The sequence below is a fragment of the Mesoplodon mirus genome (genome assembly GCF_964341445.2).
Source record: "Mesoplodon mirus genome assembly, chromosome: 14".
NCBI lineage: Eukaryota > Metazoa > Chordata > Mammalia > Artiodactyla > Ziphiidae > Mesoplodon > Mesoplodon mirus.
Genome location: NC_138990.1, coordinates 17,242,129 through 17,268,946, shown reverse-complemented (window position 1 = coordinate 17,268,946; position 26,818 = coordinate 17,242,129). Strand labels below are relative to the sequence as shown.

The following is a 26,818-nucleotide window of genomic DNA, read 5'->3' as shown; positions in this document are numbered from 1 at the left end:
TTCTCTGCATCTTTTCTTCCCTTGTACACCTCCTTCATTTTGTATGTAAGGGCTTCCCTGGTGGCGCAGTGGTTGAGAGTCCGCCTGCCGATGCAGGGGACACGGGTTCGTGCCCCGGTCCAGGAAGATCCCACATGCTGCGGAGCTGCTGGGCCCGTGAGCCATGGCCGCTGAGGCTGCACGTCCGGAGCTTGTGCTCCACAACGGGAGAGGCCACAGCAGTGAGAGGCCCGCATATTGCAAAAAAAAAAAAAAAAAATTAAAAATAAAAAAAAATAAAAAAATAAAGGCCTACTCGGTTTCAGACATGTATAACGTTGTGGCTAATTCTGAAATGTAAAATTTCAAGAGCTTATAAACCCAAAGAAACCTTGTCCTCCCCCACCCCTTCGATCAGTCACCCTGGAAATTTCCAGCATAATTTAAAACATTCTTCTTTTGGAATTGCCTAGGAAGCAATTTTAAAATATCACCCATGAAGGCAGATTACCTGTGAAGGTAGATGTGATACCTGGAAACCCCCAAAAGTTCTTTGGAGTCACATGTTGCAAAAAGCTAACACGCAAAGAACCAGGTGATTAACCCGGGCAAGGTTGTTTTCATTCAAATGTAGAGGTTTAATGAGCCTGATTTAACTCAGATGGACACCACACTGGCCCAAAGGAAGAATTTCCAACCTGGTGGACTAAGTAGGATCCTTCCCAGGGTGGTGACTCTGAAGAAAGCATGCTGAACTTTTATCATGGGAACTGAATGAGGAAATAAATATAAAGCAACTGATTCAGTGCCCAGAAACAGTAGCTATCATTCTTTTTATTGCTAGTAATGGTGACAGTATGTTTCCTGCAGTGCCCTCATGTAGATGGGCTCTTCAAAGCAGATTACATAGAGCACATACATCAAAACTTTCTTAATTGCACATCACTACTAGTGAAGAATTTTTAAAGGATACCTGAATGTATTTGTTCATTTAAAAAATTTCCTGTATTCTGATATTTTACATACATTATGAAATATTACAAAAATATAAATTTGAAGGATTCGATGAAAAAACAAATGGAAACAGAATTTCCAGTACTTATTTCCCTCACCCCAGTGTACCACGCTCTCTCCCTTGGGTACGCAAGCTCCATTTTGGAGACAGCACCCTCTCTCTTCTCCTGTCCTCAGGGGTCGCTGCCTCCGAAAGACTGAAGCAAAGGATCTTCGAAGGATGTTAGCCAACAAAGCCAGCATCCAAGAAGCTGGGAAATGGTTTTGTGTGGACTCAACGACCCTTGCGGCCATCATCTCCTGGGAGAGCCATGCTGGGTGGGTCCTCAGAGATGCCTGGGGAGATACAGGAAACGGATTGGGATTCGGGCTGATGCAGGTAGGACAGCAAAGCCATGCAGGCTGGTTCAGTTGGCTGTTGGATTTTGGCTATAAAACATCACAGGAGATTAAGGGACTGTTTTATTTTATAGCACGAAAATGATCCCAACGCATACTCTGTGGCAAGTTTTAAGTGGGCAAATTTGCCTTTCCAGGTGCCCTCTTTCAGGGGCTCTGCCCTGCACCTCTTCTACCCAATCCCAGCCCCCTCCCTGGGGCACCACCTCCCTCTCTGGGGCACCACCTCCCTCTGTGCTCCAGACAGGCTGCTGCTCCCTGAGAACCATCACTTTCCCACTTGCTTCCCCCATCAGACTGAACTGATGACCTGAGGAGAGCGGAGTGTGGCTTGGAGGTAACTCTTCTGAACAGCTGACCCTTCCCTGGGTATTCCTGAAGACTCAAGGCCTTACTTCGATGACTGCATTTCTTTTTTTCTTTTATTCATTTTAGTTCAGTTTTTTTCCAGTTTTATTAAGATACAATTGACCTACAAGACTGTATGTTTAAGGTGTACAGCATAATGATTTGACTTACACATATTGTGGAATGCTTAAAAAGTTTAGTTAACATCCGTCATCTCATACGGATGCACACACAAAAAAGAATTTAACGTGATGAGAATTTTTAGGATCTACTTTCTTACCAACTTTCAAAATGCATCACACAGTAGTGTTAACTATAGTCATCACATTGTACATTACTTCCCTAGTATTTGTCTTACAACTGGAAGTTTAGGCCTTTTGACCACTTTCATCCAATTCCCACTCCCCCACCTCTTGCCTATGGTAACAACAAATCTGGTCTCTTTTTCTATGAGGTTTCTTTTTAGATTCCACATAAGTGGGATCATATAGTATTAGTCTTTGTCTGACTTATTTCACTTAGCATAATGCTGTCAAGGTCCATTCATGTTGTTGGAAATGACAGAATTTCCTTCTTTTTATGGCTGAATAATATATATATATTGAATATATATATAATGTATGTATATATATATGTATATGTATATCTATGCTTCATTTGGTTTATCCATTCATCCATTGATAGACACTTAGCTTGTTTCCATGTTTTGGCTATTGTTAAATAATGCTGCTATGAACGTGGGGTTACAGAATAGACCCCCAGAGACAAAGTGGTATCTAGTTGGGGAACAAGAGCGTGCTCTGGTGGGAGCTGGGGAGATGGTCCACTAGGACTGCGGTCCAGGGGCCAGAAGGGCTCTGGTGTCAGAAAGAAGCCCAAGGTTGATGGTGAACAAGAGGGGGAAGTGGGGAGGAGGTGGGTCTAAGGACAGAGAAGACCCTGGTGGCCAAGACGAAGAAGCCGGTGGGGCTGAGTGGGAGTGAAAGAGGACAAGTGACGATTATGAGGACACAGTGGCCAGGGGACTCCTGAGCAAAGTGGTAAGGCCAGCCTTGGGGGTGGGAATGCCAGTGAGAATGGAGGGGCCTTGACAGAGAGGGCCCTGGTGGCAGAACAAGAGCCAGTGATGCGGTGGAAAAGTGTGGTAGGGGGCAGGGCCCGCCGGTGAGGAGGGAGACAGTGAGGGAGACCTGCAGGGAGCCTGGACGGCTGCAGTGAAGGGAAACGGGCCTGTGGAAGGCACTCCAGCAGAGGCTGGGAGACCTTGTAGTGCCCTCTGAGAAGGTGGAGGCTGGGGTTATGGGGGCTCAGAAAGAGGACCGTGAACACTGAAGTGGGCACAGAGGATGCAGTATCTTCTCCAAGCTCCCCAAATAGCAGAATGCCAGCTTTGGAAGACCTACATGTACATATATGAAAACACCTCACAGCTAGGATAACGACACACAGTTGCTGACAGTTGCCCTTATCAAGGAGCTTGCCCGGGACTCCCTGGGGCTGCAGGGGACAGGGTACAAGCCTCAGTTAGGGCGGAACAGGGGCAAGGTGTCCTGGCAGGGGTAGCGGCACCTGACGGTTTCTCCTGTCCTGTTTTCCGCACCCCATTTCTCACCCCAAGGCTTTATCCCACATTCTCTTCCCTAGAGATTCCCTTGACATGTCAGGCCAAGCTGTCCTGAGGCCCTGGAATTGTACCAGCCTTCCTGGGAAAAAGGAACACAGAAAGCAGGGAAATGATGACCTCCTGGACAGAAGAGAAAGCAGGACTGGTGCCACCTGAGTTTTTTTTTTTTTTTTTACATCTTTATTGGAGTATAATTGCTTTACAATGGTGTGTTAGTTTCTGCTTTATAACAAATCCACTTGAGTTTTTTTTCTGGCAAGCTCTCCAGGCTGGGAAACCAGCAGACTGGGTTACCTGTGGTGAAGGAAGGAGCAAAGAGATACTCTAAGGAGGTCGAGGCTGAGTAGAATGATCCTCAGCAGCTTAGACCTGAGAGCCACAAGAATTAGTATCGGGAGTGCAGACTGGCCACAGACCACCAGACACACCTGGAGCTGGATAAGTTCCCTTTATTGCATCTCATGAAAAGTTCTTTGGGATGGACTTTAAAGGATCTGGGCTCTTATTAGATGATTTTGATGAGTGTTCAAAGCAGCACGGTTTGCTCTGGAGTGGATGCTGTCAGGAAAAGAGATGGCTCTATGATTGGTGTCTTCATGAATCTCATCTAGAAGGTGAGAGGAATGAAGCGAGGCTAAAGCTGTGTGACGAGGAGCAGCAGGCCCCACATTACCCAGAATAGGGGATGTGCCTCATTTTTCCAGCTTGAACACTGCTTGTGTTTTCGTCTGCGCTCGGATGTGATTATGGAGTGAGCTTGTTTTCGCCTTGATCCATCAGTCACAGAACAGCTTCATCTGATGTTGGTGACCTGTGAAATTGCTTACGTTCAGTAGGAAACACCTGTCAGTGCTGAGCCGTCTCCTAGACACACCAAGGCTTTCCAGGCCAGCTCCTGGCTGTCAGAGCTGCTCTTCTCTAATGCCCCTCTTCAGTCAAGGGCAGACAAAGTCAGACCACAAGGCATTAATCCACGACGTCCAGATTTTCACTGGTCAAGATTTTGTCAGTTAAGACCAGGAGGATGTCCAGAGGGCATAGTCTTTGTTGGATTAGGGTTAGTTGTAGGATGAGTTGTTGAGTTATCTGATGTGCCAACGACTGCACGGCAGCATATAAGTTGTTGGACAGGATACACTGACCAACTGTAACACAGGCAATGACCAGAAGCAAAAGGATCATGAGTCTTGTGAAAAGACTTAAAGCCAGGGTCCCAGATTATAAAACCCAGGCAATGAAAGCATGTCCCAGAATCCAGCTGGGTCTTTTAGAGAATCGGATGGATTTTTTGTTTATCCTAATATCCACAGTTGTGCTTGCCCTGTAGTTCATAAATGCAGCAAGAAGTACAAACCACCCTCCACCAGCTTAGAGGAAATCAAGGTGTTCAAAGGGGCCTTGAGCATCCTGTCCAGTCTTGTCAGGATTGTGTTGTTGGCAGGTAGGATGTGCAGTGGAAAACTCCTCAGTGGTATCTTTAAAATTACCCTACTAATGCTGGTTCAATACTGTTGCCAATTTTTCTCTGCTTTATGGGTAATATCACTACTTTTTGATATTTTTAATATCACACTATTTGCTAAATGTCACTTTTTATCATGGTCACCTCCTTACATATAGAAAAGCATGTCAAAGCTCTTTAATTCACTGTCAATTTTATAGGGGCTCGTGTGATGGGCATTTGTTTCTAAAGCATTTCAATGTCATGGACTATCTCCAAATCATCCACCTATCCTATCAGTATATTTACTTTTGTTATTTGGCAGATCTGGGAGAGGGTATTGAATGGGTACAATTTTTGAGAAAACCTTATAATTCAAGGGTAAATTGAGTCTGATGACACTTTTAATTTTACTTTCTAAGTATGAGTAATCTACATACACAATTAAATCAGAGTTATCCAAGGGAGTCTTCAGAAGGTCAGTGCAGGGTATGGATAGCTCCCTGAGGCAAGCAATTATGGGCTGTCCCTTTGTGGGAGAGGGAAGGGGGTGGCTGGGTTTAGAGAGGGGCAGTGATGCATGACAGAAAAGCACCAGTACTTCATAGGTTAGGTGACTAGCTGAAAGATGCTGAGAGCTTACTGTCAATGGAAGAATCTATACAGCACAGCATGGGAAACCATTAAGATGAGTGGAGACCCTAGAACTAAACCAGCTGAAGTTTTCACACTTTTGTTGTCACTGCTGTGGTTCTTAGACAAGATGGATATATATATGTTTTGGCTACTGGAGCTAAAGAAAGACTGAAATAAGCAAAGGGCCTCTGGTGATTTCCATTTAACTGAAGCAGTTCCCTAGTGCCTGTTCAGATTTATAATAAAAGGAAAGGGGGTGAGGCAAGGGGAGGATTTGTGAATCCAGAACAATGGAGGAAACTTTTGGAAGACAGTTTTATTGTACCAGTCTTTGTGTCCAAGGACTATGTTTCTTTTAACTTGAAAAACATATTAATTGAAAGATATTTAATAGACCTTACTTATATATAACTAACCTAGGAAGATCAACTCCTTTTTTAATTTGTCAGGATTGTTTTAATATTAAGTTTGGTAGGGACTTCCCTGGTGGCACAGTGGTTAAGAATCCGCCTGCCAATGCAGGGGACAGTTCGAGCCCTGGTCCGGGAAGATCCCATATGCCGTGGAGCAACTAAACCTGTGCACCACAACTACTGAGCCTGCACTCTAGAGCCCGCGACCCACAACCACTGAGCCCACGTGCCACAACTACTGAAGCCCGTGCGACTAGAGCCCGTGCTCTGCAACAAGAGAAGCCACCGCAATGAGAAGCCCACGCACCACAACGAAGAGTAGCCCCTGCTCGCCGCACATGGAGAAAGCCCGCGTGCAGCAACGAAGACCCAATGCAGCCAAAGTATAAATAAATAAATTAATTAAAAGAAAATAAGCTTGGTAGACAAAAATTCTCGCAATAGAATTGAAGTTTGAAGAAACTTTGGACAAACTTAATCATTCAAATTGCCCTTACTTTTATGTGGTTAACAGCAAATCTTTATTTATGCCATCTAATGGCCACTTTAGAAAATCCACAGATAGTGTAGGCATAAAATTCATCCTAACAATGTTATTATTTTGAATCTAGGTATGATTTTGGGAAAGGCAAAATCAAGACTAGTTTTTATAGAAGACAAGATATGTGATAAGTACCCCAAAATAGGAAATAATTTGATGAAAAATACCTTAGTTTACCCAAATTCTATTTTTACTTTTATTTTACATTATTCATGCACAGATTGTAGTAATTACTAATATACCTTTATATGCAAGTACTTAGGTATGTGTAAATATATTTGACATTTAAAGCTTATATTGAATACCTATAGATTTAAAACATAATTTACATCTGTTCCCACATCCCTGTAAATTATGTTTTAAATCTATAGGTATTCAATATAAGCTTTAAATGTCTTAAATATATTTACACATACCTAAGTACTTGCATATAAAGGCATATTAGTAATTACTACAATCTGTGCATGAATAATGTAAAATAAAAGTACAGATGTATATGTATGACTGATTCACTTTGTTATAAAGCAGAAACTAATAAAAAAATAAAATAAATAAAAAAAATAATTTATCAGTATATTAAATAAAAATGTACATATCACTAAATTTACCATGTTAATAAGCAGAAAATCATATCCATTATGTTAAATACATATTTGTATTTCTCTGTAATTACTGTGCCTGGTATAATTAACTGTTTATATTCTCTTTAACTGAAGTGATCAACTATTTTTCTTTCCTCCAGAAAATAAAGAAAATTAGAGAACAGAAAATGAATTGTTTGGCTATTTTTTTCTCCATGAGTACTCATTTCATACCATTTTAATAATTTTGAGGGAAAAAGAAACATAAATAATATTATTCAAAGGCATTTTCATCATTTGTTAATGGATTACCATTCTGAGAAATAAGGGTAAAAATTTTATTTAGTGACTAATGTTTTGTATCAGTTTCTTATTTAGAAACTGTCCAGACCTCCAGTTTTAATTAATTAATTGTTTACTAACGTCTTAAAGCTGAGCAAAGTTTAAATGTATAAAACAGATTTTGACACAAATACATAAAAAGAGAGCGACAGATGGTTTAGACAGTAACTTGGACCCCTGATATTTTTATCAAGCTGTGTGATCAAAAAGCCAGTACTTAATACTTCTCAAAGTATAGAAAGGAAGGACAGGATATTAAATATCCTCTACATTAAATAAAATGGTCTTTTTTTTTTAAAGAAAAACAAGACAAATAATGTCTTCATGGAGGTTTCTTCACTTTTTGTTTTTTTGTTCTAAAGTACCTCCCAAACATACAATGTTGCTTGTGTCAAAAGCTCCCTAAAATGGCCAGCGCAATTCCAAATTGTCCTTGGTGAAACTGTGACAGAATGATAAGCATACTAGTTAGTACTGTTAACAAGAAAAGATGAAGAAAACACGTGTTTGGCCTGAAAGAGGCACCATTTAGATTGAGAAGAACTTGAGAACTGGAATGGCCCTTAAAAATAGTGCTTGGGTAACTTTTTGTCTCCCCTGAGCCTGACCAAAGGCCAATGGTCACCAAGGAGTGGCCAGAAAAACCTTCTGAAATAAAGCAATTCTCTGAGACACAAAGACAGGACAGAAGAAGTCCTTGTAAGGTTTGAAATGATGGGAGGCAAAGGAGTACCATTCTGGGGAATCCTCTGGGTCCAACTTAAGGATGGACTAACTGGGCTTGGCAGGTCAACTTTACAGAGGCCTCCCTGATCCTGGCCCCTGGTGGTCACACCTTTGTGGAATTCCCCTCTTCCTTGAGTGTGGGCTGGACCTGTGACTTGCTTCCAACCAATGGAATGCAACAAAGAAGACAGAATCTAGGCCACTGCATTTTATATGATTACCTAAGAGGGTAGCACCCATCTTGCTAAAGTCTCTCACTCCAGTGTTGGTTTTGAAGAAGCAACTTGCCATGAATTTTATAACCACAAGGAAATGACTTCTGCCAACAACCTGGGAAAGCTTGGAAGCAGATACCTGCCCTGTCAAGGACCTGAGGAGAACCCAGCTTTGGCTGATGTCTTTCTTGAAGACTTGTGAGACCCTAAGCAGATCAGCGAGCTAAGCTGTGCCCAGAGTCCTGACCCAGAGAAACAGCAGGGTGATGAGCACGTGTGGTTTTAAGCGGCTGAGACTGTGGTTAATACGTTACGTGACAACAGAAAACAAATGCTCTAGCCTATGCTCATCTCCCTACAGGCTTTTCCTCTTCTGGGCAATTTCATTTCTAAATATCCAACTTATCATTCAGATATTTTCCTCTAGTCATGAGCAGCAGAGGTTAAAATTACTTACCAAAACTTTATTAGACTCTTTGGGTAAAAATTAACCAATGGTCTTTTCCCCGTTTTAAACATTAATATTAGCCTAGTAAAAGAGGCAGCAAAACATTAGCAGGGGCTGCTTTTATCAATATTTATACAGCTGGCCTCAATCCAACTCCAGCAAGGACAGCTTCTGTTGAGGCACACAGGTCTCTCTCCAGTTAGACCCAGCCCTTCGAAGTTAGTGTCCTTCTGCTTTATCTCCTCTCCAGGCCGTACATATACTGGATATTCAATAATTGTGGAATTGAAAGTGTGATTGCCTTGAAGCTTATTAATTAATGATATCTGGCTTCACTTCACACAGCACTTCTCCTTGATGCCAAAACTCTATGACAGGACAGATGCTGGGACCACAAGCAGTGAGTATGCCAATGTCACTGCTGCCTGAGCCAAATTTTATGAGACAAGGAAAACAAAGGGCAATAGAATCCTGAGTCCTCAGCATCATCTTTAGGTAGCTGCCACAGAATTTCCCAGTACTGAACCTCTCTTAAAATTCTTACTTCTCCCCACCCCTCCAGGTATCTGAAATAGAATAAAAGGAAATAAAACAACTTTCCCTAAATGACTTTTCCCTTCTCTTTTTTCTTTTAAATAGCAACCTCAACTGCTGGCAGAGGTTTCTAGGAATTCAAGGAACATCAATAAAGGTTAGGCCAAATGAGATTTATAATTAGAAAACAGATACTATTTTGGGTATTACATTTAAGGAAAAAATGAAGCCAAGTCCACATACGTATTTATAGACACCACAGCACAGAGCAGCCGGTCCAGCTGCACCCAGTGTCTAATGCTTCTGGCTGAATCTCTGTTCTCCAGGGGAACAGACTAAGCTCCTTTAGGGCAGGGACCGCATTCTGGTCAGCTCTGGATTTCTCCAACACATAACACACTCTTCACTCAAAGGGCCACTCATAGAATGTGTTGAATTCAATTAAACGAGAAAACAAATTTTAAAAAAAGTTAACGACGATTGCTAAGGTGACATCTGAACCCACATGTTCAAACACTGCCATCCTTACCCATTTTCCAGTGAAACTACTGGAGGGAAAGGGGAAAGAATTAAACCAATTAATAGCACTAAAACCTCCAAGCCTACCTAAGGAAGAATCACACCATGTTTAGCCAGTGAAAATGACTAGAATTTAAAACATTTTAATGAGAACACTTTCTCACCATCTTTAAATAGAAATGACTTGCACTTTTTACTCTGAAGCCGTGAGGCCATCAGGACTTATTCACTTCCTGGTCTGTGGGGTTCTGAAGCCACCCCACCACCAGCTCTCCAGTGCTCTTGAGGCACGTGCTGGACATGTCCTCCTCTGTTGGGAGACCTTGTGGCAGCTTCAGGGGCTTGATTCTGTGACATAAGGGAATGCTTTTAGAGTTATACTAGGTAACACGTCTTAAGAAACTGCTGGAATAACAAACAACAAACCTTATCAAATGTTTAACCACTTTCAGTTTTGCATTCACCGAAGGGATATTCTTGTGAACTTGAGGAGTATGTGCCTACAAACAAAGGAAACAACGTTATGGATCAATTTCAAAAGCACAGATGGTCCTATGTTACAGGAAAAGGTTAAGATGTAGGCTCATTCTGTCTAAATCAAACTTCCAAATATATTACATGAAATAATACATTTAAACAAAGTTTTAAAAGTGGAAAATTTAAAGCAAATTTAAACAACACTAAAGATGACTAAAATAGTTACATACTTTTTGTAATCCAAGCATCTTTATTATATCTTTCTCCCAATATGGACGTCTTTTTGTACTTTTTATTCTGGTAACAATATGCAGTTTATGAGGTTGCTGTGGATCCCCACCATATTTTTCATGATCTTCAGGTGAAGGCTGAAAAACCTGGAAAGGAAGAATTATAAACCGTGAATTTTCAATTTACACAGCTTCTATGTACCTCCTTTATTGTTTTTTCCTTAAAAAAACTTCAAACAACTACATAATGATTTCATCCCTAATAGCTCTATAATCCTAACCCTCAAATTGAACATTTCTACCAGGCTGATTACTCAGATAGATGGAGTCTAAGAATTTCATACTCTAAGAAAAATACCACACAGGCAAGGGTTTGTTATGTTTTACTTTTATTAAGAGAAAAGCAGGAGCAACCAGATGACACTAAAGAGTTCAAATGTCAAGAGAATATATTGCATTCTATGAGCTGGGCCTTGGGCTGCATTCCCTCCCCCATTCAAGTAGGGGGACAAACAAAAACTTACAATGACAATAACACATGAGTATTATAAAAAGTACGTATTCACTGCAACCCCGAATAAGGATGTATGTATAACACTATTTGTAATACTGAAGTTTTTTTTTTTTTTTTGCGGTAAGCGGGCCTCTCACTGTCGTGGCCTCTCCCGTTGTGGAGCACAGGCTCCGGACGCGCAGGCTCAGCGGCCATGGCTCACGAGCCCAGCCGCTCCGCGGCATGTGGGATCTTCCCGGACCGGGGCATGAACCTGTGTCCCCTGCATCGGCAGGCGGACTCTCAACCACTGCGCCACCAGGGAAGCCCAATACTGAAAATTTTAAAGGCCAGATCTATATTCCTCAAGAGAATAGCTAAATAAATTATGATGCATACATTCTAAATAAAACTAAAAATAATATAACTAAATAAAATACGATGCAAATAAATTATGATGAATCCTACTGGCTATAATGCTACCATTAAAACAAATAAGGTTTACTATCTTTGTAAGTACTAACATTGAAGGATGGTCATAATATATTGAGCAAAAAAACCAAATTTCCACACCACTGTGTAACAGGATCTTGTATTTCTTTCATCTACACCATGATGAGTGTGTATATATGATATATTCTGTAACTACTAATTCTAAGAATATGATCCTAAGTTTTACTTTTTATTGTTTTTAACATCTTTATTGCAGTATAATTGCTTTACAATGGTTAGTTTCTGCTTTATAAGAAAGTGAATCAGCTATACATATACATATATCCCCATATCTCTTCCCTCTTGCATTTCCCTCCCATCCTCCCTATCCCACCCATCTAGGTGGTCACAAACCACCGAGCTGATCTCCCTGTGCTATGCAGCTGCTTCCCAGTAGCTATCTATTTTACATTTGGTAGTGTATATATGTCCATGCCACTCACTTCATCTCAGCTTACCCCTCCCACTCCCCACATCCTCAAGTCCATTTCCTATGTCTGCACAGTTATTCCTGTCCTGCCCCTAGGTTCTTCAAAACCCCCTTTTTTTTTAGATTCCATATATATGTTTTAGCATATAGTATTTGTTTTTCTCTTTCTGACTTACTTCACTCTGCATGACAGTCTCTAGGTCCATCCACCTCATTACAAATAACTCAATTTCGTTTCTCGTTATGGCTGAGTAATATTCCATTGTATATATGTGCCACATCTTCTTTATCCATTCACCTATTGATGGACACTTAGGTTGCATCAATATCCTGGCTATTGTACATAGAGCTGCGATGAACAATGTGGTACATGACTCTTTTTGAATTATGGTTTTCTCAGGTTATATGCCCAGTAGTGGGATTGGTGGGTCATATGGTAGTTCTACTTTTAGTTTTTTAAGGAACCTCCATACTGTTCTCCATAGTGACTGTATCAATTTACATTCCCACCAACAGCACAAGATGGTTCCATTTCCTCCACACCCTCTCCAGCATTTATTGTTTGTAGATTTTTTTGATGATGGCCATTATGACTGGTGTGAGGTGATACCTCATTGTAGTTTTGATTTGCATTTCTCTAAGGATTAGCGATGTTGAGCATTCTTTCATGTGTTTGCTGGCAATCTGTATACCTTCTTTGGAGAAATGTCTACTTAGGTCTTCTGCCCATTTCTGGATTGGGTTGTTTGTTTTTTTGATATTGCGCTGCATGAGCTGCTTGTATATTTTGGAGATTAATCCTTTGTCAGCTGCTTCGTTTGCAAATATTTTCTCCCGTTCTGAGGGTTGCCTTTTCATCTTGTTTATATTTTCCATTGCTGTGCAAAAGCTTTTAAGTTTCATTAGGTCCCATTTCTTTAGTTTTGTTTTTATGTCCATTTCTCTAGGAGGTGGGTCAAAAAGGATCTTGCTGTGATTTATGTCATACAGTGTTCTGCCTATGTTTTCCTCTAAGAGTTTTATAGTGTCTGGCCTTACATTTAGGCGTTTAATCCATTTTGAGTTTATTTTTGTGTATGGTGTTAGGGAGTATTCTGATTTCATTCTTTTACATGTACCTGTCCAGTTTTCCCAGCACCACTTACTGAAGAGGCTGTCTTTTCTCCATTGTATACTCTTGCCTCCTTTATCAAAAATAAGGTGACCATATGTGCGTGGGTTTATCTCTGGGCTTTCTATGCTGTGCCATTGATCTATATTTCTGTTTTTGTGCCAGTACCATATTGTCTTGATTACTGTAGCTTTGTAGTATAGTCTGAGGCCCAGGAGCCTGATTCCTCCAGCTCCATTTTTCGTTCTCAAGATTGCTTTGGCTACTCGGGGTCTTTTGTGTTTCCATACAAATTGTGAAATTTTTTGTTCTAGTTCTGTGAAAAATGCCAGTGGTAGTTTGATAGGGATTGCATTGAATCTGTAGATTGCTTTGAGTAGTACAGTCATTTTCACAATACTGATTCTTCCATTCTAAGAATGGTATATCTCTCCATCTGTTTGTATCATCTTTAAATTCTTTCAACAGTGTCTTATAGTTTTCTGTGTACAGGTCTTTTGTCTCCTTACGTAGGTTTATTCCATGGTATTTTATTCTTTTTGTTGCAATGGTAAATGGGAGTGTCTCCTTAATTTCTCTTTCAGATTTTTCATCATTAGTGTACAGGAATGCCAGAAATTTCTGTGCATTAATTTTGTATCCTGCTACTCTACCAAATTCATTGATTAGTTCTAGTAGTTTTCTGGTAGCATGTTTAGGATTCTCTATGTATAGTATCATGTCATCTGTAAACAGTGACAGCTTTACTTCTTTTATATTTGGATTCCTTTTATTTCTTTTTCTTCTCTGATTGCTGTAGCTAAAACTTCCAAAACTATGTTGAATAATAGTGGTGAGAGTGGACAACCTTGTCTTGTTCCTGATCTTAGAGGAAATGGTTTCAGTTTTTCACCACTGAGAATGATGTTGGCTGTGGGCTTGTCATATATGGCCTTTATTATGTTGAGGTAAGTTCCCTCTATGCCTACTTACTGGAGGATTTTTATCATAAATGGGTGTTGAATTTTGTCAAAAGCTTTTTCTGCATCTATTGAGATGAGCATATGGTCTTTATCCTTCAATTAGTTAATATGGTGTATCACACTGGTTGATTTGCATATACTGAAGAATCCTTGCATCCCTGGGATAATCCCACTTGATCATGGTGTATAATCCTTTTAATGTGTTGTTGGATTCTGTTTGCTAGTACTTTGTTGAGAATTTTTGCGTCTACGTTCATCAGTGATATTGGTCTTTAATTTTCTTTTTTTGTAGTATCTTTGTCTGGTTTTGGTATCAGGGTGATGGCGGCCTCATAGAATGAATTTCAGAATGTTCCTTCCTCCGCAATTTTTGGAAGAGTTTGAGAAGGATAGGTGTTAGCTCTTCTCTAAATGTTTGATAGAATTCACCTGTGAAGCCATCTGGTCCTGGACTTTTGTTTGTTGTAAGGTTTTTAATCACAGTTTCAATTTCATTACTTGTGGTTGGCCTGTTCATATTTTCTATTTCTTCCTGGTTCAGTTTTGGAAGGTTATACCTTTCTAAGAATTTGTCCATTTCTTCCAGGTTGTCCATTTTATTGGCATATAGTTGCTTATAGCAATCCCTCATGATCCTTTGTATTTCTGCAGTGTGAGTTGTTACTTCTTTTTCATTTCTAATTCTGTTGATTTGAGTCTTTTCTCTTTTTTTCTTGATGAGTCTGGCTAATGGTTTATCAATTTTGTTTATCTTCTCAAAGAACCAGCTTTTAGTTTTACTGCATTTGCTACTGTTTCCTTTATTTCTTTTTCATTTATTTCTGATCTGATATTTATGATTTCTTTCCTTCTGCTAACTTTGGGGTTTTTTTGCTCTTCTTTCTCTAATTGCTTTAGGTGTAAGGTTAGGTTGTTTATTTGAGATGTTTCTTGTTTCTTGAGGTAGGATTGTATTGTTATAAACTTCCCTCTTAGAACTGCTTTTGCTGCATCCCATAGGTTTTGGGTCGTGTTTTCATTATCATTTGTTTCTAGGTATTTTTTGATTTCCTCTTTAATTTGTTCAGTGATCTCTTGGTTATTAAGTAGTGTAATGTTTGGCCTCCATGTGTTTGTATTTTTTAGATTTCTTCTTGTAATTGATATCTAATCTCATAGCTTTGTGGTCAGAAAAGATACTGATACAATTTCAATTTTCTTAAATTTACCAAGGCTTGATTTGTGACCCAATATATGATCTATCCTGGAGAATGTGCCATGAGCACTTGAGAAGAAAGTGTATTCTGTTGTTTTTGGATGGAATGTCCTATAAATATCAATTAAGTCCATCTTGTTTAATGTATAATTTAAAGCTTGTGTTTCCTTATTTATTTTCATTTTGGATGATCTGTCCATTGGTGAAAGTGGGGTGTTAAAGTCCCCTACTATGATTGTGTTACTGTCGATTTCTCCTTTTATGGATGTTACTATTTGCTTTATGTATTGAGGTGCTCCTATGGTGGGTGCATAAATATTTACACTTGTTATATCTTCTTCTTGGATTGATCCGTTGATCATTATGTAGTGTCCTTCTTTGTCTCTTATAATAGTCTTTATTTTATTTTATTTTACCATTATTTTAAATTAATTAATTAATTAATTTTACGTGGGCCTCTCACTGTTGTGGCCTCTCCCGTTGCAGAGCACAGGCTCCGGATGCGCAGGCTCAGTGGCCATGGCTCACGTGCCCAGCCGCTCCGTGGCATGTGGGATCTTCCCAGACCAGGGCATGAACCTGTGTCCCCTGTATTGGCAGGCGGACTCTCAACCACTGTGCCACCAGGGAAGCCCCCCAATAGTCTTTATTTTAAAGTCTATTTTGTCTGATATGAGAATTGCTACTCCAGCTTTCTTTTGATTTCCATTTCCATGGAATATCTTTTTCCATCCCGTCACTTTCAGTCTGTATGTGTCCCTAGGTCTGAAGTAGGTCTCTTGTAGACAGTATATATATGGGTCTTGTTTCTGTAACCATTCAGCCAGCCTGTGTCTTTTGGTTGGAGCATTTAATCCATTTACATTTAAGATAGTTATCGATACGTATGTTCCTATTACCATTTTCTTAATTGTTTTGGGTTTGTTATTATAGGTCTTTTTCTTTTCTTGTGTTTCCTGCCTAGAGAAGTTCCTTTAGCATTTGTTGTAAAGCTGGTTTGGTGGTGCTGAATTCTCTTAGCTTTTGCTTGTCTGTAAAGGCTTCAATTTCTCTGTCGAATCTTAATGAAATCTTTGCTGGATAGAATAATCTTGGTTGTAGGTTTTTCCCTTGCATCACTTTAAATATGTCCTGACACTCCCTTCTGGCTTGCAGAGTTTCTGTTGAACCTTATGGGGATTCCCTTGTATGTTATTTGTTGTTTTTCCCTTGCTGCTTTTTTTTCTTTGTATTTAATTTTTGATATTTTGATTAATTTGTGTCTTGGCGTGTTTCTCCTTGGATTTATCCTGTATGGGACTCTCTGCACTTCCTGGACTTGACTGACTATTTCCTTTCCCATATTAGGGATGTTTTCAACTATAATCTCTTCAAATATTTTCTCAGTCCCTTTCGTTTTCTCTTCTTCTTCTGGGACCCCTATAATTTGAATGTTGGTGAGTTTAATGTTGTCCCAGAGGTCTTTGAGACTGTCCTCAATTCTTTTCAGTCTTTTTTCTTTATTCTGCTCTGCAGTAGTTATTTCCACTATTTTATCTTCCAGGTCACTTATCTGTTCTTCTGCCTCAGTTATTCCGCCATTGATTCCTTCTGGAGAATTTTTAATTTCATTTATTGTGTTGTTCATCTTGTTTGTTTGCTCTTTAGTTCTTCTAGGTCCTTGTTAAACGTTTCTTGTATTTTCTCTATTCTACTTCCAAGATTTTGCATCATCTTTACTATCATTACTCTGAATTCTTTTTCAGGCAGACTGCCTATTTCCTCTTCATTTGTTTGGTCTGGTGGGTTTTCACCTTGCTCCTTCATCTTCTGTGTGTTTCTGTGTCTTCTCATTTTGCTTAACTTACTGTGTTTGGGGTCTCCTTTTCGCAGGCTGCAGGTTCATAGTTCCCGTTGTTTTTGGCGTCTGCCCCCAGTGGCTAAGGTTGGTTCAGTGGGTTGTGTAGGCTTCCTGGTGGAGGGGACTGTTGCCTGTGTTCTGGTGGATGAGGCTGGATCTTGTCTTTCTGGCGGGCAGGACCATGTCTGCTGGTGTGTTTTGGGGTGTCTGTGACCTTATTATGATTTTAGGCAGCCTCTCTGCTAATGGGTGCAGTTGTGTTCCTGTCTTGCTAGATGTTTGGTATAGGGTGTCCAGCACTGTAGCCTGCTGGTCGTTGAGTGGAGCTGGGTGTTCGGTTTGAGATTGAGATCTCTGGGAGAGCTTTCGCCGTTTGATATTACGTGGAGCCAGGAGGTCTCTGGTGGACCAATGTCCTGAACTCGGCTCTCCCAACTCAGAGGTACAGGTCTGACACCTGGCCAGAGCACGAAGACCCTGTCAGCCACACAGCCAGTTACGTGGGGAGCTTCTTGCCTTTTGGGAAGTCTGAGGTCTTCTGCCAGCGTGCAGTAGGTGTTCCGTAGGAGTTGTTCCACATGTAGATGTATTTCTGATGTATTTGTGGGGAGGAAGGTGATCTCCACGTGTTACTCCTCCGCCATCTTGAAGGTCTCTCCCCTAAATTCTAAATATGATTCTAACAGTTATATATATATGTGTGTGTATGTGTGTATGTGTATATATATATATATATATATATATACATATATATTTATTTATCCTTATATGTATAAAGGTGTCAAAAACATTAGGTCAAGAGTCATACCTCTGGGGAATCAGACTGAGAAAGGCCAAAAAAAAAAAGACGGTACTTTAATCAAAAAAGATATTATTCAATCATTAACTTATCCACAGAGGGTTCACATTACATTGCTAAATGATGAAAGCAGCTGGAGAAGCATTATAGCCAAGATGATGCACATCTTCAAAAATATTTAACAGAAAAGTATGTGGAGGGTGTTAGCAGTATTTGCCTCCAGGTGGGTAGGATGAAGGGTATTTTTCTAGAGATTTTGATGGGGTAGGTGTGCCAAAGAAAAGGAGAGAAGAATTAAAGAAACAGTGTGAGGAGCATGAAACATTCAGGAAAAGCAAGTGGTTCTGTGTGACTAAGGTAGAAAAAAATAGGAAAAGCAATGCACGGGGAGAAGTTAAACTAAGCTTAACTATGCTGAGTCTATAGAAATTTCCAGAATGGATATAAGGCTATTGGAGGTTTGAAGCAAAATGACATTTCAAAAATAGATTCAGAAAGAAAACTCTTTCAAATGAACTGGAGGTGGAGACTGATACAGGGAAACTCAGGAAGCACTTAGAGCCATGGTTTAAGAGTCTGAATTACAGCAGCTGTAACAGAAAGAGGCTGATTTGGGGACTTTAGGTAATAAAATAGATGGATTTGTGGTGGGTGAGGGAGAAGATAGGGTTGAGATTGACTTAGAGGCTTCTAGTCTGGGAAATCAGGTAGAGGATGGTAGCATTAACTGACATCACTAATACAGGACAAGCACCCTCTTTTAGTTTGGTTGTTTGGAGGACAACCTCATTTGTAAGACAATGAGTCTAATTTTGGATAACTTGAAATACCTACAGGTTATCTAAGCAGCAAGGTCTAGAAACTACAGAATATAGGAGTAAGTTCAGAAGATAGGCAAAGGGCTGGAGATGCAAATCTCAGAGTCATTTCTATAAAGTTTAAAAGTTTTCAGGCTCACTATAACCAGCGATCAAAATCACTCCCCCGACATGTTAAACAAATGCTAACATATGTATCTATCATTTCTTCCAGAAGTTTACAGTCTAAGAAACATGAAAACATATAAGACAATGCAGTTGTGGACGATGACTTGAAAAAAAAGAGATTTCTGATAAAAGAACATCAAGCACATTAAAGGTATCTAAATAGTCAATGATAGTACTATTTTAGCTTTTAAAAAAATCAGTGGAGAATGGTGGTTACCAGGGACTGGGGGGAGAAGGTATGAGGAGTTAATGTTTAATGAGTACAGAGTTCCAGTTTTGCAAGATGAAGCATTCTGGAGATGGTGGCTGTGATGGTCACAAGACAATATGAATGTACTTAATACCACTGAAATGTACACTTAAAAGTGTTTAAATTTTATGTTGCATGTATTTTACCACAGTACAAAAAAACTGGAGAAATCAAAACAAAACAGAAATCTATTGAGGGCTTAGTCAGTGTTTTCTAAAAGAATGATAGGTAGACACAAATCTAGCAGAGAAGAAGATCCAAATTAGCAATGGCTGATAGAGAAAGTGAAAACCAAGAGCCACACAGACAGTCTGAGCAGGAGGAAGAAACACTGTTGTCTCAGGACAATGGTGATATGAAAACACAAAATATCAAGGGAGAAGCCATAAGCAGGACTAAACAGATTCTGAGACCAAAACCCAGTACTTAAAAGGTCAGTGGCACATATTTATTTTTAATAATCATTTACATAAATCCTACTATGTTTAATTAAAAATAATTTTTTTATTTTTAAAATTTTTATTGGAGTACAGTTGATTTACAATGTTGTGTTAATACCAGGTGCACAGCAAAATGAATCAGTTATACATATACATATAGTCACTCCTTTTTTTAGATTCTTTTCCCGTATAGGCCATTATAGAGTATTAAGTAGAGTTCCCTGTGTTATACAGTAGGTTCTTATTAGTTATCTATTTTATATATAGTAGTGTGTATATGTCAACCCCAATCTTCCAATTTATCCCTCCCACATAAATCCTACATTTTAAACTCTACGCTTCTACCTATACCCACAAATAATTTAATGTGAAAGTTTTCAATATTACAAAAATCGGTACCTTCAAAACATAATGTAACAGGGAAGAGAGAATTCTGACTCCATGTTGGTTCTGTTTCTTTTACTTTAACCTTTGCGTTTCGTTGCTTTTGTTATAGCTGTAAGCATAGATAATGGCCTGCCACAAGGAACCCTGCCCCTCTGCCTGTTAAACTAAAAGGCCTTTGTTCAGCTCACAGACAGATATTCTGACCCTGTCCACCTGTGAATGGCTACAGAAAAGAAGAAATTAACACATCCCTTCCCCATGCAGGTTGAGGGAGGAGATTTTCCGAGACAAATGGCCTTTTTACTTTACTTCCTCACCTCCTCCCCGTCTGTTCTATAAAAGAAACTGGCATCCAGACCTCAATACGATGGTTTTTGGGTACACTAGTCTGCCATCTTCTCTGTCTGCCGGCTTTCCAAATAAGAGTCGCTATTCCTTGCCCTAACACCTCATCTCCCAATTTATTGGCCTGTCCTGCGGTGAGCAGAATGAGCTTGGACTCGGTAACAGTAACATGTTTTTCAAAAACAGTAACGTAAAAACTTACTTTATCTGGAATTCTTGACTTCGTAAATTTGTGACGAATCCAATCTGTACAAACAAGGGGCTCCACACCTTTTGTCATCATCTAAAATATGCCATAAAACATTTGATTTTTAGAACTCTATCTAGTACAGAAATCATAACCTACCAATTTTTAGGTGACAAAATCTGTTCTCACCTAACCTGTAATTATTAAACATTTATCTCAGCCCCCTAGCTGAATGAATACATCTCATCTTACCACTAACATAAAGAAAAAGCACATTAAATGTAAACTTCTAGACCAGCAGTTGGCAATATTCTTCCATAAAGAACCAGACAGTAAATATTTCCAGCTCTGGGGCCACACGGTTTCCACAGCCAAGTCTCAGCTCTGCCACAGGAGGGTGAAAGCAGTTGTCGACAATATGTAAACAAATTGGTGTGGCTATGTTTCAATAAAACTTTTACAAAAATAGGTGGTGGGCTGAATTTGGCTTGTAGGTTGTAGTTTGTCAGTGTGCTCTAGACAACATACAATAATTCAGCTTCAGCAATACAGTGTAAAAGAAAGCCAAAATGAGTTTCCAGTTTTCTTTCTAGTCCCAAGAATGCCATCAACTCCTATTTCCTATCTCTTGTTCCCTTTCTACAATCTTCCAGTTGTGTTTCTCTCAGGCTGCCGAAGAAAAAGGATTCACTGCTAATCCTTCATACCAGGAAACTCCTCTGGGTGGGAAATAATCATTCCCTTCATGCCCTCCCTGTACTGCAGAGATGGTATAAACAATGGGAGAATAAGCAGGAGGGAATTGGGGGTTAGGGGGAGACTGGTGAAGGACATGGGCTTTGACATACCAGGAACATTGGGCCTCTAATCCTGCTCTGTACGTACCAGTTGTGACATATGAGATACTTATCCTCTCGGAGGTCGGTTTCCTCGGCTATAAAAAGGAAATAATACTTACCACCCAGGATTAATCTGAGGTTAAGGTAAGTGCGTAAAGCACCTGGCATTATTATTATCTAAAGGCAGCAGCAGGTCCTATCTAGACTCTGGACCTCATGAATAGATTAGGCTGCACCACTGAAATTTCTAAAAGAAAGACTGGAAGGAAATACATGAAAGTACAAACATTAATGGTCTCTGGGAAATTGTTTCTCTTCTGCTTTTCTACATTTTTCTAATTTTCTATTACTGAAAATGGACTTTTCATAACTGAAGGAAAAAAAGCATCTAAAACTTTCAAAAGATTAAGGTGGGCCATGGAGAATCAACACTAGACATTTTTTACCAGCATTGTCTCCAGGAAAAGGTCTTTTGTGATTTCAGATCTTTAGGGATAAAACAGCAGATATACCACAAATAAAATTAACCCTTGATGTTAAAAAAGTATATATATATATATATATATATATATATATATATATATATAAACTTAAATTTTTAACTTGCCTGTATGTTTTGTTAATTAGAAAAGAGAGAAAAAGTTCTTAAGGAATAGGAAAAAAAAAAAATTCTTGAAAAGAAATACTTACTTGTAGTCTGCCTGGGGGCCTCTGAACTATTGAGCGCAAAATCCCTGCCATGAGTGTGGTGACTGTTCTCCTTAGGGGCTGTGAGAAGTAGAAAACAGATCTGTGGGTCAGGTATGTCTTAGAAATGGATAGCTCGAACTGAAAAACTGGATGAAGTTTAACAGCAAAATCTTGATTGTTTTAATACACAAAGGACAAGAATTAAGTTACAATAGATGTTTTATTGAGAGTTCAAGAAAACCATAGGAAGTAATTATACATTAACCATATCCCATTTTCACCAAAGAGTTAAATTACACCCTAGGCTGATTCAACAAAAATAGGCAATGGAGGTTACTATCATTTAAAAAATCTTCAACAGCAAGGGCAGATATAAAGAATGCTTTGCTATAGAATCAAAAAAAAAAATTGAAAAGCTGGAAGAGACTGAAGAAATCCAAACTCCTAATTAGAACTGACAACGCTCTTACTTTATTTATGAGGAAAATGAACCCCAGAGAGTTCAATCATTTACCGAAGGGCATCCAGCTTTCAAGAGAGTATATGGTCTGGAACCCAAACCTCCTAATACCTAATACAGCACATTTTCACTAAATCATAACACCCTTCTGTTAAATAAAGCAGAATGTTCTCTTTTGCTTATTTATATTTTTAGACTATTCTTAACGAACATGCAGTGCATTTATAAACTAAAAGTCATGTTTATTTAGACAAAAAACAATTATAGCCTACTGACTTAAACTTAAACTGAATGCAGAAAGATTAAGTTCATGAACTACATGTATATTTTGGACAGGTTACTTAATTTGTATGTTTCAATTTTTTCCCCCAAAGAACAGAAAGAAAATAATACCTATCTTGCAAATGAATTACTCTGAAAACACCTAAAACAGTACTTGGCACATAAGAAGCCCTCAATAAATGGTAGTTTTTACTATTATAATATCATTAAATTATTAAAAAGCTATAATAAGAATACGCTAACATGCCAAAATAGGGCAAGTGCTGTATTTCAGTGCCCACCAGATTCTGGCTCACTCAAGCTCTGCAGGTCTTTCCTGTGGTGTGGACAAAGCAATGAAGCTACTGGAATCAATGAGAGATGTCCCATTAGAAGGGCCTGACCTCAGAAAAAGTCTCAGCAACCGAACCAGTCCCTCAAAACTAATTACGTATCAGTTTTAGAAGAGTTAACTACTATATCCTTAGCGCCCTGAAAACAAGAATTTTGTCTTGTTCGTCTTCTACTCTCAGCATCTGGTACACCATCTGATGGAGAGTAGGCACCCAGTGTTTGTTGATGAATGTCTGAATCAGTTAATGGGTTAGATCCATGGTCCGCTCAACTCAGAATTCAGAAGTACATCAGAATTTCATAACTGCCATTCAGACTTCAGACCTCAAACATTACAATACAGCAGAGCAATTTCTAGTTCAAATCATCCAGTTTGCTTGGCCGGTTGTTTAGATCCCTTGTATCAAGGCTTCTTTAGAAGAGACGCTTAATCCTCCGGCCCTCCAATCAAATAGACAACGCTAAATTATTTTCTCTACCATACTCATTCCTCCCAAGTTAAGCATTAGGTACTAACCCAACTTATTTAGCTTCACTCTTTGTTAAATCTTTCTCTTATCACTTAGATTTCAACAAGAGCCTCCTAACTGGCCTTCCTGCTTCTATTCTAACTTCCCCAAGGTCTTTTCTCCACAGCAGCAATCATCTTATTAAGTCCGAAATCAGATAATGTCAACTCCTCAGCTCAAAACCTTCCAATGAGCCAGGTTTCTCATTATTAGAGTAGGAGGTTACACACAGGCCAGAGAGGAAGACTACAATGATCCATGTGATCCAATGACAGAGGATTAATGTTGGAACTCATGTTTAGCTTAATATAGATATGCTGGATATAGAAATAATTATAGATACATATACACACATGGGTTAGCTCTGTTAGCTGAGAGGACCTAAAGGCAATGGCATCCCAGTAGCGATGAGCATGCCCAGTGCCCAGATCTTAGTTTCTAATGGCATTCTCTAAAAAAACAACCAGGACTCCTTGGAGAAATGGCTGATTATATGGCTGTAGCAGGGAATATATAATGATGAGTCTGGAGCACCTAGTGCTAGAAAGGAACTACTCAAAAAATCAAAATGATGGGGGTATGTCAAAGGGACCAGAAGCCAAATAAAAGAGCTACCCAGTGGCTACAGCTGAAATAATATGAGCAACAAAATAAGTAACAAAGTATTAGTTTATAATCCAAAACATAAACTAACCATGAGTCCATACTGATATAAATAGATGAATAAATTAATTAATGAGGGAGAAGAAACAAATCTCCCTTACAGAAGAATTTCAAATAATTTATGTAGATACTCGCCTCTCAAAGAGGTGGAGTAAAGCTATCAACCCTGAGGCATGGGCTATACTTAAACACTTGCTACCAGAATATAGTATAGAAAGTCGGGGAAATACCATTATATTAGAGGAACTTAACAAACACTATGTCATGGAGGTGATCAAGATTAACATCAATTGTGATAAAAGTCAAGTTGATAGCATGTATCCTTGATATGATGGAATGACGATGGCACTTCACCTCTATGTCTTCCTTCCAAAAACCCCTAACACTTCTCTAACAGAATAATATGAGACAAACTCCAATTGAAGGACATTGTACAAAATACTTGACTAGGACCTCCTCAAATCCCTGACTGCCTCGAAACTGTCAAGGTCATCAAAACCAAGGAAAGTCATAGTCAAACTGTCATAGTCAAGAGAAGCATTTGACAACTAAACATAATGTGGTATCTTGGATGGGATTCTGGAACAGTAAAAGGACATCAGGTAAAAACTAAGAAAATCTGAATGAAGTATGACCTTTAGTTGATAATGTATCAATACTGGCTCATCAATTATAACGAATGTACCATACTAATGTAAGATGTTAGTAAAAGGGGAAACTTGGTGTGGGGGGTATGTAGGAACTCCATACTATTTTCATAGCGTTTCCATAAATCTAGTTATTCCAAAATTAAAAGTTTATTTATTACAAGACTAAAAAGCTCCAATGCCTCTCCATTTCAATCAGAGTGACAGCCAGTGCTAAACCCGCGCCTTGAGGATTTCACCTCCATACTCTTGCTCAATCGCTACACACACTGGCCCCGTTGCAGGTCCTGGAACCTGCCAGGCAGGCATACTCCCTTGACTGGCTGTTCCCTCTCCTGGAATGCCCCTGCTATCCACATAGTTAACTCTCTTACATCCTACAATTTCTGGCCTAAATCTCATCTTCTCAATGAGTTCTACCCTGATTCCATTATTTAACATTTTGACCCACACTACAATTGTCAGCACTCCCAATCTCTCTTACTCTCCTTGATTTTCTTTCCATAGCATTTAACATCTTCTAACATAATTTAATTTTTTGTTAGGTTTGTGGTTTACTGTCTGTTCCCACCCAACAGCATGTTGGTTCCACAGGCACAAAGATTTTAAAATTTTCTTTTGTTTTAGGCTTGCTCTGTCTATTCACAGATGTATCCCAAGCATCTACCTAAAGCAGCACTGCCACGTAGCAGCCACTCAATTAATTTTTGCTGAATGAATGAAGTGTCATTTACATACTTCAGAATGTGTGACAGTCAAAAGTTGTAAGTTTCAATAACGGTTATTCTTAATAATTAGGCACATAACTCTTGGACCTTGAAGCAATTATACTGTCTTTCACCGTACAATTAAGTTTCTCTTGCAAAGACAAAAGCAGGAAAATAAATGCACCATATGAGAAGTATGATCCCACTTCCATTAATTAAAAAAAAAAAAGATGTCTGTGAATGTGTGTGTGAACAGAGAAGAACTCTGGAAGGCTATCAGAGAAACGTTAGCATACCCAGGGAGAGGAGGGTTGGCTACCAGGGCTATTTCCGCCCCTCCCCGACGTCCCACACCCCCGTAATGTCTGATAGGTTTGTTGTTACTCTTTTACAATGACCATGCGTGTAACTGTTCTTTAAAAAAAACTAATTCCTTTTCTAAAGAGACATAATGGTAAATGGGGGGGGCACTACTGAAAATGCAGAACATAGGATTTCCCTTTCAATAAATCGACAACTCTGAAGGCAAGAAATGTCTCTTTGAACTCCTAATGCCTTCTAGGTAGGCGTCCGAAGTGCCTCTTGGAATAAACAAAACTAAACAAAAAACCGCGGAAAAAGCAGCTCTGGGTAGGTGGCGATCAAAACGCGGTTGCAAAATCACGGCTTTTAGTAAAACGGTAAATATTTTAACTGCCAACTTCAGAGGATTTACGTTCTAAAATGCGGCAATTTTTAAATTAGGCAATTTTGTATCTCCATCAACAATTCAAGTTAGGCTGACCCCAGAGGAAAGCCGAAGTTATGCATAAAGCAGAAGCACATTAAATGTTAAAACATACTTGAACTCCCTTTCCCGCCAGACTGCCCAGCCGAGGCGGCTCTGCCCTCGAGCTCCAGGAGGCGGGGCTCCACATGCCGCGTACCGGGACTCCACAAACTGGGAAACGGGATCCAGCCGGCCAGTGGCTTTTCGGGAGCCCAAGGGACAGTACCTCGATGTAGTTCCATTCAGGTTACTGTGACCCGTAAACACAGAATTGAATGGAGAAAATAAATCCGCATCTGCACAGGGTTCCTAGATATGTACTCCTGGCAAAAATGCACTACTTTCGGCCACTCATTCCCCACTCACCAGCAATTCCTAAATGTCTTTCAGCCTGAAGCTCACCACTCAGGGGAACCGGAGCAGAGAAAGGACCCAGAGTGCCACACTCAAACCCGGCCTTCACAGTGCACACACCCTGGCATTTTAGTTCCGGCCGAGTCCCTCCCACTCAGGCGCCATAAAAAGAGAGCGCAGG

General features: G+C 39.6%; 1 protein-coding gene across 4 annotated transcripts; it reads right to left on the bottom strand.

Moving 5' to 3' along the window:
* Nucleotides 1-1,306: 1,306 nt before the first annotated feature.
* On the bottom strand, nucleotides 1,307-26,785 carry MRPL30 (mitochondrial ribosomal protein L30). 4 transcript variants are annotated; one of them, XR_014295830.1, is made up of 7 exons: nucleotides 26,357-26,636; nucleotides 21,914-21,991; nucleotides 20,400-20,480; nucleotides 10,468-10,614; nucleotides 10,187-10,260; nucleotides 9,925-10,108; nucleotides 1,307-1,329 (listed from the first exon to the last, which is right to left on the bottom strand). XR_014295830.1 is itself a non-coding variant. In XM_082641960.1 (6 exons), the coding sequence occupies exons 1-6, from the start codon at nucleotides 26,429-26,431 to the stop codon at nucleotides 9,976-9,978; spliced, it is 588 nt and encodes a 195-aa protein (XP_082498086.1). In that variant the 5' UTR covers nucleotides 26,432-26,636; the 3' UTR covers nucleotides 9,888-9,975. The 4 variants fall into 4 exon arrangements, 1 of the variants encoding a protein (XP_082498086.1); XR_014295829.1 differs by lacking the exon at nucleotides 26,357-26,636 and adding an exon at nucleotides 26,650-26,785 and having other exon boundaries at nucleotides 1,308-1,329; XR_014295831.1 differs by lacking the exon at nucleotides 1,307-1,329 and adding an exon at nucleotides 1,358-1,422.
* Between the last annotated feature and the right edge of the window lie 33 nt (nucleotides 26,786-26,818).